Raw genomic sequence first — 15207 nt, forward strand, 5'->3', positions numbered from 1 at the left:
AGCAAACCAGATACTAAAAGTATATACAAACCAGACGAAAAGTATTGTATACTTTTAGTCTGGTTTATTTTTGAACTAAGTTTGGTTTAAATATAAGAGTTAATTACACCTGTTATTTTTAAATATTTTGCAATTTTTACATTTATATCTTTTTCATTTTCATATGTGATCGTACATCCTAGGTAGTTAAATGAATTCACCCATTCTATTTTATTAATATCATTATTAATAATATTAATAACATTATTAATATTAGAGTATGGGCTCATCAAGGAGGGTACATACTCTACAACTCTTCTCCACCACTCATTCCACCAACTACAACTAACAGCAACTACACTAACGCCATCTACTGCCCACCACCACTATTATTTACACAATCACAAACATCCATGCCTACTGCGAGATTCGAACCCGCAGTCTTTTGGCTGGAGAGTGGATACGCTAACCACTTGGCCAACCAGGTCGGCTAAGATAAGAAATAAACTGAGTCAAGATCTGAATCATCAAAGAGATAGCACTTATCAAGAATGATAACATCATGAGGGTTGATGAATCATGGGACAAATTAAAATCTGTCTTCATAGAGAAATGTGTCAATACTTTGTGTCCTGATAGAGCAGTAAAAAAGAAAGATTGGATAACTGACAAAATTCTTTCTCTCATGGATCAATGCAAGTCATATAAAAATCATTGGCCAACAAGATATATAGAGGTTCAGAAAATTATTAAAAGAAATCTGGATGAATGAAAATATAAAGAAATAGAATTCCTGCAGGAAAAGTATGACAGTTTTAATCTGCACAAAAAGCTGAAAGGGACCTCAGATATATTTAAGAAAAAATAACTATATATCCATTGAAACAAAAATGGAGAAATAATATCCAAAAAGGATGATAAAATACAAGAATGGATGAAATATATATAGAACTGTTTACTGATAACAGTCAAAATATACTTATGAATATACACCCAGAATATACTTATGAACAGATGGAAGGTCCATGAATTTTAAGATCAGTGATAGAATATGTGCCTAACTCAGCTAAGAAGGTAAAGCCTTAGGCCCTGATAGAATACCAGCAGAAATAGTCAAGTTATTAGGAAGACGACATGTCATTACCATATTAGTATACTATTTAATAAGATCTGTGATACAGGAATAATCCCTCAAGACTGGTTACGGCCAACTTTCATCATGCTATGCTGGAAGCTTTTCCACTTGGTTATACAATAATTTTAAGATGCCAAGAAATTATGTTCTTGATTTAATTCTTTATCCAACTGTAAGCAAACAAAGTTTGTTCCTGAAGTAACTTCTGGACTCGGCAACTCGTATATAGAGGCTAATGACTTCACATCCCTTGCCTTAGTATCCCATAATGTAAAGCACATATCCTTACAGACATGTATAATGCTATGCATTATGGGAAGGGTCATCACTACCTAGACAAGTTTTGACCTTTATTGAGGTCTAATCAGCAGGAGCCAGACCCAGAGGCAATACCAAGGTTGTAGTAGTGCACAAGTTATATTTCCATATACGAGTAGCCAAAACATGTCACACCTTATTACTAAAATACTCTGGATTGTAGAAAGTGGAAGAACTTCCAACATCTATCTCTAATCCAAAGTATTTTAATAATAAGGTGTGGCACCTTTTGGCTACTTGTAGATGGGAATATGACTTATGCACTACACAACGTGAATATATTACAAAGGCAGCACCTGCCTTTTACAAAACCATGCTATCCAGCTTAAAGCATTATGATACTATTCAATCACTGCTCAATAAGCTGTTAAAAGGTTTTTTACCTTTTAACAGCTTATTGTTTTGTATTGATTAGAGGAACTTTTACTAAGAGCTTTTTTTTTTTTTTTAGTTAGTTAATTGATCTTTGACATGGGTAAGCAGGTTCTTTCTCCCAGGAACTTGGGTTTTTCAGACAGTAAACATTAGATAGCATTAGGGACCATGAGATTGCCACACTTGTCAGTCGCCTCTCTTCACCAGATGGCATGTATAATTAGTGATAGTCCTTGGCCAGCTATCTCTGATTGGCTACCTACCAGTGGAGATTAAACTGCCCCCTCACTCTCTAAAAGTTATATAGGGCTAAAACACCCTTGTCTATTCCCTAGAAAATCTTACCAGAGGCTGACAGATTAAATAACTTTATCAGTGGCACGGCCAGTCCTCTTGCACATGGGCTGATATACCGTTTGATCTTACTCTTGTATTCACACTGATATTTTTCAGTATGCCAAACACTTCAAGTTTGTCTATCTCAATTGTCACAATCTTCTTCTTCTTCTTCGCGTTATTCCCGCTTCCTATGCAGGGTCCGCGTGTTACTTAGATGCGACTTCTTGTTAGTACTACTCCCAACCGACCCGTCGCCTGGTCTGCCGCTGGGGGGGGGGGGGGGGGGATATATTTTTGACTGTAGAGGTGTATGTTCACGGGGCCGGTTTGCCTGTTTGCAGGATGAAAAACGCCAGATAAACTGGCGGAAAAAACCCTACTGACCGCGCCCAAGACTGGCTAACTTGGCTATGCCTGAGGAAGATCTCAATTGTCACAATAGTAACTGCAAAGTCTCCACCTGGATGATAAATTCTTGCAAAGTGATCATTTAATAGGTCAAATCTTTCTTCTACTTCTATCACTTTCCTACCATCAGCAATGAATAAAGTTATCATTCCTTAGTGGATTTACTTTTGCCTGTCGGGCTAATTATTTTTCTCTCATAATCTGATTTTGCCTTCCTTACAATACTTGTCATCCTTCTTTCTGCTCATGACTTCACTGATCACTTTTTTTTTGTTTATATTTTCTCCACATAGTTTTTTTTTTCCCCCTGCAATTCCTGGCTTTATATCATTACTCATACTCTACTCAGATTATTCTGCTGATCCTGAGTGCAGTCCAGTAGTGCATCTCTCAGACAATTCCTGATCCATTTCCTATGGACTACTGACATTCTGTCCTTGTGGATTCTTATGTCATGGCACTGCTCTAAACTTCCACCTAAGTTTGTCATAATCACCAGCTTTGTAGTTTCACAAAGCTGGTGAAACTGTAAGGAGGTCAAGTGATCTCCAAGAACAAGACTGCATGGTCACCTTCCCTGATCAGAGGTAGAATTGCTACTTTTAGTTAGATCTTCCGATAATATTACCTGATCCAACACTCCCAAACCTGTGGTTCCCTCCATCATGTGCCATTTCAGGTAATTATCCCTTAGTAACTGTATAAATTCAATTTTCATCTTGCATGTGCCCTTTCCTTCTTCCAGTCTGTATCCCCATTGTTGAAGTCTCCAATGATAATTGTTCAGCCAGCACTCATTATGCTAATCTGTTGATGGAAGGCATTCACATCTTCCCCTGCATCCCAAGGTCTGTATCAGCAACCAACAATTTGTCCTGCTCGTCTCTATCTCAGCAGATTGTCTCAAATGAAAGCTCTTCCCAAGATCTAAAATCCTTCTTAACTTTTATTTTTAATAGTTGAAATTCTTCAGCTATCATTAATAATACCCCTTACCCCCTATTCTCTCTATCTTCCTGAAAATACAATATTTCTTACATTCTACTCTAACTGCATCATTGTCTGTTCAGTTAGCCTAGTGGCTATGTATTTCGTAACCATATGCCTGGAGAAGGAGTATCCTAGGTTTGTTGCCCGTCGGTGACTTGAGGAGCTTAAGGATCTTTCTCAGCCATAGCCAAGTTAGCCGACCTTGGGCATGGGAACAGCAGGGTCTCCCCCAGTTTATCTGGGGCTTTTCATCCCACAAGCAGGCAAACCAGCCTTGTCTTGTGAACACACAGGCTACAGTCATAGGATGTAGTACTTAATCCCTCATTAGGAGGACTCAACCAGTCCTAAGGGATGGTCGAGGAATGGGGGGGGGGAACCCCACACAAACAAAATAAAAAAAAACTGCATCATTCTTTGCAACCAAGTCTCATTGATGCCAATAATTTTTGGTGAAGTCTAGCTGACTAATCGTAAAAACTCCTCTCCTTTATTTCTGATACTTCTGGCATTTGTGAGCATTAACATCACCTTGGACTCATATTTGCCTTTACATGCTTGTCATTACCAGCTCATTCAGATTCAAAACCTGCAAAACTTTACCCACCTGTTCAGAGTAACTTCTGCATGTGCACTCACTTATTACAGGGATGGCTATTTCTGCATGGTTAGTCCTGCTCTCACACTCATTTGTCCCAGGGGTGGACAGATACATGTGTGATTGCATCCCCTTAATATCCCTTCCTTCCCTGATTTTGCACTTCTAACCTCTCACTGAAAAACATTTCCTTCTAGCATCTAACTCCAAAACCAATCAAATGCAGTCCATCAGACATAACAAGTCCTTTTATCCATCAAATTTGTTCTATGCATCTATAAACTGCACACCATTCCTCCTACACAGTCTTATCATTAGCCATCATGTCCTTATTCTCAGATCTCCACTATCATATGAAGGCAGCAAACTCACCATCTTTTCTTTCTTACTGCTAATTTACACTTCTCTTAACAACTATCCTCTCTCATTGCATATTTCTCACCTTTCCAGTCATTTATGCTTGCTACAATAATTCTTTTATTTCTCCCTTTTGCAAACTAGCAGCTTCACTAACATCCATGAGCATCACATGGGAAACATGCTTTCATAACTTTCTCATTAAGCACACTTCTTATCATCAAATCTCTATAAAATACTTTCTCTTTGCACTTTTTCTGTTTCCTTTACTTTCATTCTCCCTCTTTCTGTACCACACAGCAGCTGTTTTTTCAGTCGCTTAAGCTCATGTTTTGCACTGTGAAGGAGTCCGTCTAAGTGTGCTGTTTCTCTCTGTACTGACACCTCATCATTCATGTTATTACTTTTGTTTGCTTCCTTCTTATTCTGATGTGTATTTCACACACTATCATTCACTGCTTTCACTATATTCTCTGCAACACTTTCACAATTGTGCATTACATCCATAAAATCAATAACTTCATTCTCCCACTGAATTCTGACACCAGCCAATTTCTTGCACTTGCTTATGGAACATTTCTGATATGCACACACACTCTTTCATCGTTAGTATTACTAAAATTTTAAAAGTATGTGGGTACTGAAGCTCAGATAATACTGTTCTAGAGAATGAAATCCTGAATGATGTTCCTTGCTTGGCCTTTATCATGCATTTGCTTGATTATGGATTCCAAGTTTATGTTACCACTAGGGAGAGTACTCTGCAGTTGTTGGATTCTATCCATCATCAAGTTATTTGGATAACTACTGGTGCTATTTTGCACTTTGATGGATAGAATCACACATCACCCATTCATAGTGTTTATATCAGAGCATATGAACCTGCTTTGTTGCCTCAATGGAAACAGCTTACACTTAACTGTGCCCTTAAAATTAAGCATCCTATATGTTCTAGTATAATTTCCCTAAATTGGGAAGTTTAGTATTATACATATCAGGATGCCATTTTCCTATTTGGCATACACATGAAAGAGAATATGGAAATTGTTGGCATTAATGTTAACATTGCCTGCACTGAACATAATTTTACTCCATGGTTGGTTTGTATTTCATCATGTAACCTCTTGCATTCCCATATGAGGAAGTTGCATATCCCATCAACAGTTCATCTGGTTACTGTTTCACAGATACCTAGATATACATGTAGTAATGTCCTCGTACGATGTGTTATGTTGATTCTTTGGAGGTTTCACGTAATAATAATAATAACTACACTGTTTCCAGTTATTATTGTTTACAATAACTACATCGATTGCACGTTTTATTAAAAATTGAGTTTTAAAGGAAACTGATAATCGACACCTTTTATCATTTGGCATGGCATGCAATTTGCGTATTCCCAATGTCCCAGTAAGAGCTGCTGTTCGGTTTTTCAGGGATCTCGGTAAACTGGAGAATTGGAAAAATATGGTAGAAATCGGCCCTTCAGAACACACGCAATTTACAGACAAAAATTACTAGTTGTGGTGGTGTTGGAGGTGGGTGGTAGATGGCGTTGATTCGTAGTAGAGGTAAGGTGTAGAGACAGTTGAATATGTCCTCCCGCGATGAGTCTTCGGACTCCTTGGAGGTATCAGGAATAATAATAATAATAATAATAATAATAATAATAATCAGGAATAATAATAATAATAATACCCTGCTCTGTAATCACACAGCAAGGTATCCAGATTTTTAATATGTCTGTATTCACAGTTTGAGATGTGCTGGATATGCTGCTGTTTTTCCTGATCCCATTGTCTTGAGTCATATTTCTCTTAAATGTGCAACTATGCTGCTGAGCTGCCTACCATATTATTATTATTACTATTACTATTATTACGGGCAACTCCAGGGAGTCATTAGACTCATCGAGGGAGGCCCCAAATCATATTCATCACAACTATTCGACATTCATACAGTATCTATCATATACTGTATCTTTGCATATAATTTGTTTGCAGTTTTCTTTTATGTGTAATAAAAGAAAACTGCTACCAGATATGTATGATTTATGCAAACTCACTGAGTTCTTTAGAAGCCATCTCATCTCCTGTGTATTATTGCTTTATAATGTTCTATAATTATTGTATAATGTTTAATCGTGCTATATCCGTTACATTGAAATAAAGGGAAATAAGATTGCAATACATTTTACTTTCTCCACATACTCTTGTATTCCTATAGAGATGCATCTGCAACCTCATTTTCCTTGCTTTCAGTGACTTCCTTGAAATCAAGGGAAACGAGTTATTATGGCAAGAAGTACTAAAAAAAAAATAACTTGTAAACTGCCAGTGTTTATTTCAGACTTAATCTACCTAGAAATAGGAGAGGAAGTTATTCTTGCTAGGCTCTGCATAAGTCAGTCATCTTACACATTATTATCTGTTATGGACCAAGGACTGTATGTATTAGCATTGTAACACTAATCTTACCATTTCACTTTGTTGCAGTGGGATGCCAGTACTACACTTGAGAACAGAATGCAGTCTTTACCGATCTGGCTGCCATATGTGCTTAAGTAGACGTCGTCAAACTCAAGCAAACTGCATGAAGTTTTTACATACCATGCTATTGATGTATTTAGCTATTTATTTTTTTATTAAGCTATGTACTACTCTAACTTGCAGTCCTTGCACCAAAAATCCTAAATCAATCCATCCCATTTGCAACTGTGCGCTATAATTTTTTTTTTTTTTAAGTTTAATTTAATTTTATGTATATATATTTTTAGGATGTTAACAGTGTAATAGTTTACAACCTGACATACTCATGACTGCACATGAGAAGATAACCATTGTTTTATAGCAATAATTTCATGCAGTTTTAATTTGTTCTATTTGAATTTTCCTGCTTATTCTACATCAATGGTGCTTAATAATACACAAAACAAAATAATTGTGTTTAAGTATAATCTTGTTAAAAATATATTTACTGGACAGTTCGTTTCTTATCAACAAGCATGAGTTGCATTTAAATAAGTTTACTTTTAAATGATAGTAAACACAAGTTGCCTTTTCACATTATGACCTTTTTCTTGACCACTAGTATTAATAAATTAAAGATTTAATTCTGTATGTTAGTCAAGTAGATAATAGTTTAATATCTGACATTTCACTGACTGATATCTGTCAGCATTTTCATAGGATACACTGGTAAGCAATAGAAAGTAACAAAAACTAGGAAACTAACCGACAATTCTAAAAATTATTATGGCTAGCCTGGATGTCACATCTCTGTTCACAAATAGCCCAGTTTCAGAAGTCATCAACACCTTAGAAAACCTGTTCCCACCAAACATCACCAAGTTGTTCAAGCATTGCTTAACTTCGAACTATTTTAAATGGCAAAAAACATACTACAAACAACTTAACGGATTAGCCATGGGTAGCCCTCTCTCTCCTTCTTGTGCTGACCTATTCTTAGAAAATCTGGAAACTCATATTTTATCCTAAATTACCCCTAAACCAACCACATGGTTTAGGTATGTTGATGACATCTTCATCATTTGGAATCACAAAAAAGAGGAACTAATAGATTATCTAAACAAAATTAATTGCTTCCACAACACTATCAAGTTCACTTTGGAACTAGAAAAAGATAATAAACTTCCATTTCTAGACGTCCTTATTAAGAAACAAACTGACAGTAGCATCAACCTGTCGGTATATAGAAAACCTACTAACACAGGACGCTATCTCCATTTTGACTCATCTCACCACATATCCCAGAAACTCGGCATTATCCATATGCTCAAAAAAAAGAGCTATACAGTGTACCACAGACCCTGGCAACTTACAAGAAGAATTAATGAAAATATCCAGAGATCTATCCCTAAATGGCTACCCTACAAGAATCATCAACAAGATTCTCTTTAGTGACATGCAGCAAAGACAACGAGATGAAACCCAATACATCAACTCTATAACAATTCCATTTGTTAGTACCATATCCAAAAAATTAGCTCTTCTTCTAAAACCATATAATATCAGAGTAACCTTCAAACCTATTGAGACCATTCAAAAGTTTATAAGATCACTGAAAGATGGCCATCCTTTCTACACATACTCTGGAGTTTATAGCATACCCTGTTCATGCGATTTTAATTACATCGGACAGACATCTAGAAGTTTTGAAACAAGAAAGAAGGAACACATAGGCTGTGTAAGGAACAACAGACAGGATATATCAGGATATGAGCCATATGCTCTACATAGAAGAGAACTGCCATTCCAGCACATTTAAAGAAGCTGCTACAGTCGCCTATTCAACAGGTAACTTAAATAAGAATCAAGGCCTAATCTTACCAGATATATGGAAAACTCTAATCAGATCATTTAACCAAAAAGAAATGAACATTCATGAAAATTACAATAAATTTCTCAACAAATAAAACGTTGTACTTGCGACACGTGTATATCATTGTATCACGTACAGTGATAACTTTATATAATTTTTAGAATTGTCAGTTAGTTTCCTAGTTTTTGTTACTTTCTATTGCTTACCAGTGTATCCTTTGAAAATGCTTACAGATATCAGTCAGTGAAACGTCGGATATTAAACTATTATCTACTTGACTACCATACAGAATTAAGTCTTTAATTTACTAGTTGCCTTTATTTGGATCTACTGAATAAAATGTTTTTCAATCTTGTACTTATAGATCTAATTCCATCTAAGGGTTAGATCAGTCATTCATGTATCCTGCTCATCTAACTATTTCAGGTCATCCAGTAAGATGGATGATGGTCTTACTCCATGTAATGAAGTTCATTACCTGGAGTGAAACCACCAGAATTGAGTTTTCCATTTACTACAGAGACATTAATTAACATCCCACAGTAGAATTTGAATCCACAGCCTGTTGGTTGGAGAGTGAGTGCACTAATCATTGAGGCATCCAGGCCAACTAATTTCGATGCAACTTCTGCTCTTTCATTTCTTTAATCTTTTTGTCATCAACATCTTAACATTAGTGAAATATAAGGCAGACCTAGTGGCATCATTCTTCTCCATGTGCATCGATGATCAGGGTCCCTGATGACCTTCCACCATATCAATAATTGCTGACTGTTTGCCTCTTATAGTATTTAGCCAAATTAGATGGAGAACTGGTACACTGTTCACTTGGCCAACAGACTGGAATTAACTGTGTCCTAAAAATAGTCTTTGCTTAAGCATCTTACATGGAATACCATTTTTTCCCTTATTGGGAGGTTCTATATTACACTTATCAGAATGCCATTTGCCTATTTGGTATATGTGTATGAAAGAGATTATGCAAGCTTGTCATTAATGTTGAATATGTTACCTACACTGAACATGACAGTATTACTCCACGGGCAGTTTGCACTCCATTTCTCTTTATGGGATGAACAGTATATTTAATGAGCTAGTTGGCATCATACAGAAGTTGCAGCGTTCATGCTTTCTGGAAATTTCATCCCCCTAACTATAGTAGATAGACTAATTTTATAGCACACTTTGATGTCCAGACAAATATGTCTAATTATTGAGTCAAGTTGGGTGATTTGATCCTTATTAATTATTCATGTCACATCTTGGAGGCAGCAGGTATTAATAATTATAATGATGATAATAATATAATTCTTCAATAATTTACCTAAAAATTTAGAGTTTGACAAATACGCTTGCTCACTCACGTGTGGTGAGCAGATTTTGTCAGCTGGAAAATAGCAACAGAGTGGTAAAAATGAAATATTTTTTATTTAATAAAAAAACAACTTTTTAAACAATTTAACTTTACAAAAACACAGATGCAGCACCAATTATAAATTATGGAGCTCTTACTGATATATTAAGGCCTAGCATTTAAAAAATGTCAGCCTTGGGTGCATACATTTTTTGCATGGTGAGTCTAATTTTGAATAATTTGTAGAGTCCTATAAAAATTATTACTCCATTTATTTTTTTTTTTTTATTCAAAACCACACCATGTCATTTGATGACAGATTTTTTTTTTTTTTTTTATAAAGAAATATGTTATTTAGTTTCTGACATAATAGGTATGAAGAAAGCTTTTGCATGATTTTTTTAGATTTAAGTAATATTAACTGCCTTACTTGCCACAAAGTATTTACATGTTTTTTGAAATATAGAGGTGAAATGCTACTGGAAAAAAAACAACAACAACATTGTTATCATTGAAATAGCATGAAAATGAATCATAAAGTTAGTGTAGTTTGTGTAGGAGGAAAATGACATGCACTTCACGGATATGTGGAGAGCATTTGATGGATGGAAGAACATGTAAGACATGGTTTGTACTTGAATGAATTGGATGTTTTGGAGTTTGGAAAAAGTGCTTCTTAATGAGATTGGTGTTGTAAAATTGGGGAAATTAGAGCTGTTTGGGGAAGACGGTGGTGGGAGATCTAATGAGTGAGTGTGTTTTATGTATGTGTGCAAGCACTGATGAGGCAAGTGGCTATCAGAATGAATAAAAATGTTGAATATTTATTACAAATCAGAATTGGGATAACCATTTTTTGTGATGAATGATCGAGGAAGGTTGAGTGAATGTATCTGCAAGTAAAGGTTCGTTTCCAATAAACTGAAAATTCAACATGACCTGTGGGATTACAAATTATTATGGTATCGAAAAAAGATAGTTGATTATTGGATTCACATTCACTAGTGAACTTGATATGAGAGTACAAGGAGTTCTTTTCTCCAGGAACTGAAGTAATTCTGACTCAGTGTAGTACCAGATTGCAATATGTGCACACACGATTTTACTCATTATTTTGATTCATCTTTTGAATATAGTTAACATTCTATCTCCCTAATGATGTTGATGTAATTTTGGATAGAATATCTTGGAGCTTTTGAATGAGGTGTCATCTCTGTTGAATAAGGAGAATAGCTATAGAGCGATACTTCTGGACATTGTAAAGACATTTGACAGAATACCACACGGAACTCTGTTACATAAATTGATGGGAATGGATGACAAGCTGGTAACATGGATAAGAGGGCAGCTGATGGTAAATATCAGAGTAGTTTCTAGAAGAGCAGAGTCCAAGAGAAGGCCTGTGACTAGTTATGTACCACAGGACTCTGGACTGTATTGGAAATGATCTGATGAACAATATTTACATGTTTGATGATGATGCAAAACCAGGTGGTAGAGAGAGAAAAAAAAATCAGCTAACCACTTTTATAGGGAGTAGGCAAGACCATTTTAGCCCTAACTTTTGGAGCCTTAGTAGCAGTTCAATCTCCACCAGTAGCCATTCAGAGATAGATGTCCCAATACTATCACTAATTATATGTGACATTCAGTGAAGAGTGGTAGCTGAGAAATACTCCCATCTCATGTTCCTTAATCCTAACACTATGTTTAATGTCTGAAAATAGTGTGGTTTGATTTTCTTGAGTTTATGGGATGAAAGAATTTGAGTTTCTGGGAGAAAAACCTGCTTATTCATGCCAAAGAACATATAACTCAGGAACCGGTTGAAAAAAGCTTAGTGAAAATTCTAGTTGACAACTAGAATAGAACTTATGATGCTCTTTCTTCATGCATCTAGTGCTGTGGACTGCACATGCCACTCCACTGAGCTATACACAGGTGTGCACTAGTTAATAAAGATGAGGTAGATATCTTGCAGGATGATTTATATATAATTAAACTAAAATTATAACTTTAATTTTATATAATTAAAATATAATATATAAATTATATTATATATAATTTATATATAATTATAGATTAAACGTATGTGCAAAGAAAAATGAATGTCAGTTTAATATGGCAAAGTGGAAGGTGGGAAGGTTATACATTATGGAATGAAAATATTACTGGTACCACATTTGATAGAATTGAGCTGTTGGAAATTGATTAGACTAGGAATTGAAGGGTATTAAGTGGACTGTGAGTTAGTTAAAGATCAGAAGACATACTACAAAATTGGCTAAAATTCATCACATGGTTACATGGTTATAAAAGAACACACTAACAAGAAGAGATAAGGAGGTTATTCTACTTCTTTATGAGTACTTGATATGGCTCCACCTGGACTGTTATGCACAGATCTGGTCACCTGGATTTCTTGGGGATCAGGAAGAGGTGGTGAGGATCTAGAGGTAAGTACTAACATGGTTAGAGGTCTGTTGACTGCTACTTATGGAGATAAGTTAAAAATTTGTGGGTTACAGAAATTGGTTATAGGTAGATAAGAGAGGATAATGATACACAGGAAATTTTTGAGTACATGACTAATGGGGAAAGAACTAGGTGCCATCCATGGAACTTGAGGGAGAGATTGTGGTTAACAAGTGCAGGCTAGATTTTTTGTTTGGAGAATGGTGAATTAATAGAATGGGTTGCCAGCATCATTTGCAAGTGCTTTGTCACTGAATGAGTTAAAAGCGAAGTATGACATATTATGACATGCAAATGTTGTTCAGTGCTAATTTTTGTACTTCGTTATAATCCTATAATAACTTAAGTAACTGATATGTCTCTATCATTATCTGTTTTGGTGAAATGATTATGGCGATATCATTTTGGGAACAGCAATTTACTGATCCTTTAATGGATCAGTAAACTATATGGAGATGTTTGTGTTATGATGATACACAGGATCATCATAACACAAACAATTGTTAATTGGTTTACCTAAAATTATAATACCACTGTTCTAGTCATAGTCCTTCTGAGAGATGTTATGTTCATTCCTTCTCATTCTTACCAGATTTAAATCATTAATATGGACATGTGGGTGGTTTAAATCATTTTTATGGATTTAAATCATTTATATGGACATGTGGGTGGTTAATGTTCAGTGAGTTTACTTGTTTACTTTGACATATATTATGTCAAAATTATCAGGATTAATTAATTACATAATTTTAAAAATAACATTATTAAATGAAAGTAACTTAAAAGCACGTGCTATTTTTATGTTATACGAAAGTGGCTATTAAATAACGAGACTTTTACCTTTTTTCAAAATTGAAAGCCACATTGAAGAGCACTCTTTTGCAGTCAGTGGATGAGGTAAATGAGAAAATGGCAGCACTACTGAAGCAGATAACACCTGGTGACTTGCAGTACTGCTTCCAACAATGGAAAATTTGTACAACAGTGTATAGATAGAAGAGGGGAGTATGTTGAAGGGGATAACAATTAAGTTGTACAATTGTAATAATAAACCACATTTTTGCAACCAGTCTCGTTATTCAATAGCCACACCTCGTATTTCATTATTTATCATAGTTGCTTTGTTAACAATGGAGCAAGGAAAAGTATGTTTTACTTAAAGCACAGTTTTACTTGCATATATTTGATACCAATATTAAATTTGTAGGTCAACAATGAAATTTCCAGATGTTCTCGTATATCACTAGATATATCTGCTCGTTCACCTGTAATCATAATACCACAAAGCTATTGCTCATCAGATGTTTTGGTAGCTAATCTTGGAAAGCTAACGGTTCATAATACCTTTATGTTTGCTGACTCTCCTGGTGCAATTAGTACCATATATAAAATGCCATCACCTGATATCAGGTAACCCAGAAACCAGAATTTTTGCTATTTTCACATTGTTTTGAGAGTGGAGGCAGAAGTCATATGCCATTTCAATTGAATTTACAAAAATTAGTATCAGATTAATTTTTTATGCTTATTTTTTAGAAATAATGAAATAAATAATACTTGTGCATTTCAATAAGAAGGGTTTATGCAAGGTAATTAAAAAATGTTGCATTTTGAAGCCATTCTAGTAATAAACAGAGTAACTCTTCATTTAACATGGTGTTATTTGCTACTGAGCAGTTTTTAATTAGCAGTATAATACTATAAAGCGCCAATAAATGAAAAACCATTTAATAATAAATTATACTGTGCTAAATGCAGAATTATTCGGATTATTAAAACAGTCTAATGTAGCATACTTGTTAATTGGTTTACCTATAATTATAATACCACTGTTCTAGTCGTAGTCCTTCTGAGAGATGCTATATTATGTTCATTCCTTCTCATTCTTACCAGATTTAAATTATTAATAAATATCTCTTAATATTTAAAAAAAAAACATAAGCCAGTGCTTTTGTCAGCAGAGGTATATTTCAAACTTGATGATTCTTCATTGTGGTATACTCCTATCATCCACAAGAGGATGTGAAGTGGAATGGACCTGCCTGTGCATCAGTCATTGTGGGCAACCATATCTCATTCTGTTGAGTCCAACTCATTACTAACAGATGCTGCTGTTATTCACATCCTCTTAGGACTTCTTATTACAGTATGCTGCATTTATCTACCACATAGAGTACATACATCCCAGTATATCTCCTTGGTGAGCTCATGTTCATTTACCATTCCTGTATATTATTTAAAATGATTCACTTAGCTGGCCACAATACTATGTAGGGTTCAAGATAACATTGGAGCAAGGTCTCTTCAGCACTTGCTTGACAATAATTTTTCATTTTTAAACATCAGAAGTAACACCTTCCATGTATATACTTGAAAATTCACTGCTGTCACCTAACAATTTGTTTGTGATGGTGATCAAAATTTTAGGTGACAGTAGTGAATTTTCTCTTCTTACTGTTTATCTCTTAGAAAATAATATGTAAGGGCATGATCATTTTCCCATGATGTTATCACAATAGAAAAATAGATCAGTGATTG

The 15207-nt window shown here is 35.1% G+C and overlaps 1 protein-coding gene across 1 annotated transcript in view; it reads left to right on the top strand.

Moving 5' to 3' along the window:
* Window positions 1–15207, top strand: part of Vps13D (vacuolar protein sorting 13D) — a 1260195-nt gene that overhangs the window by 514502 nt on the left and 730486 nt on the right. The window contains exon 37 of the mRNA XM_090393926.1: window positions 13877–14079. Coding sequence (XP_090250052.1) covers window positions 13877–14079 — 203 coding nt within the window. The remainder of the gene's footprint in view (window positions 1–13876; window positions 14080–15207) is intronic.

Source organism: Typopeltis vanoorti, chromosome 6 (assembly GCF_054136105.1).
Source record: "Typopeltis vanoorti isolate ZY-2024b chromosome 6, IOZ_Tvanoo_1.0, whole genome shotgun sequence".
NCBI classification, from domain to species: domain Eukaryota; kingdom Metazoa; phylum Arthropoda; class Arachnida; order Uropygi; family Thelyphonidae; genus Typopeltis; species Typopeltis vanoorti.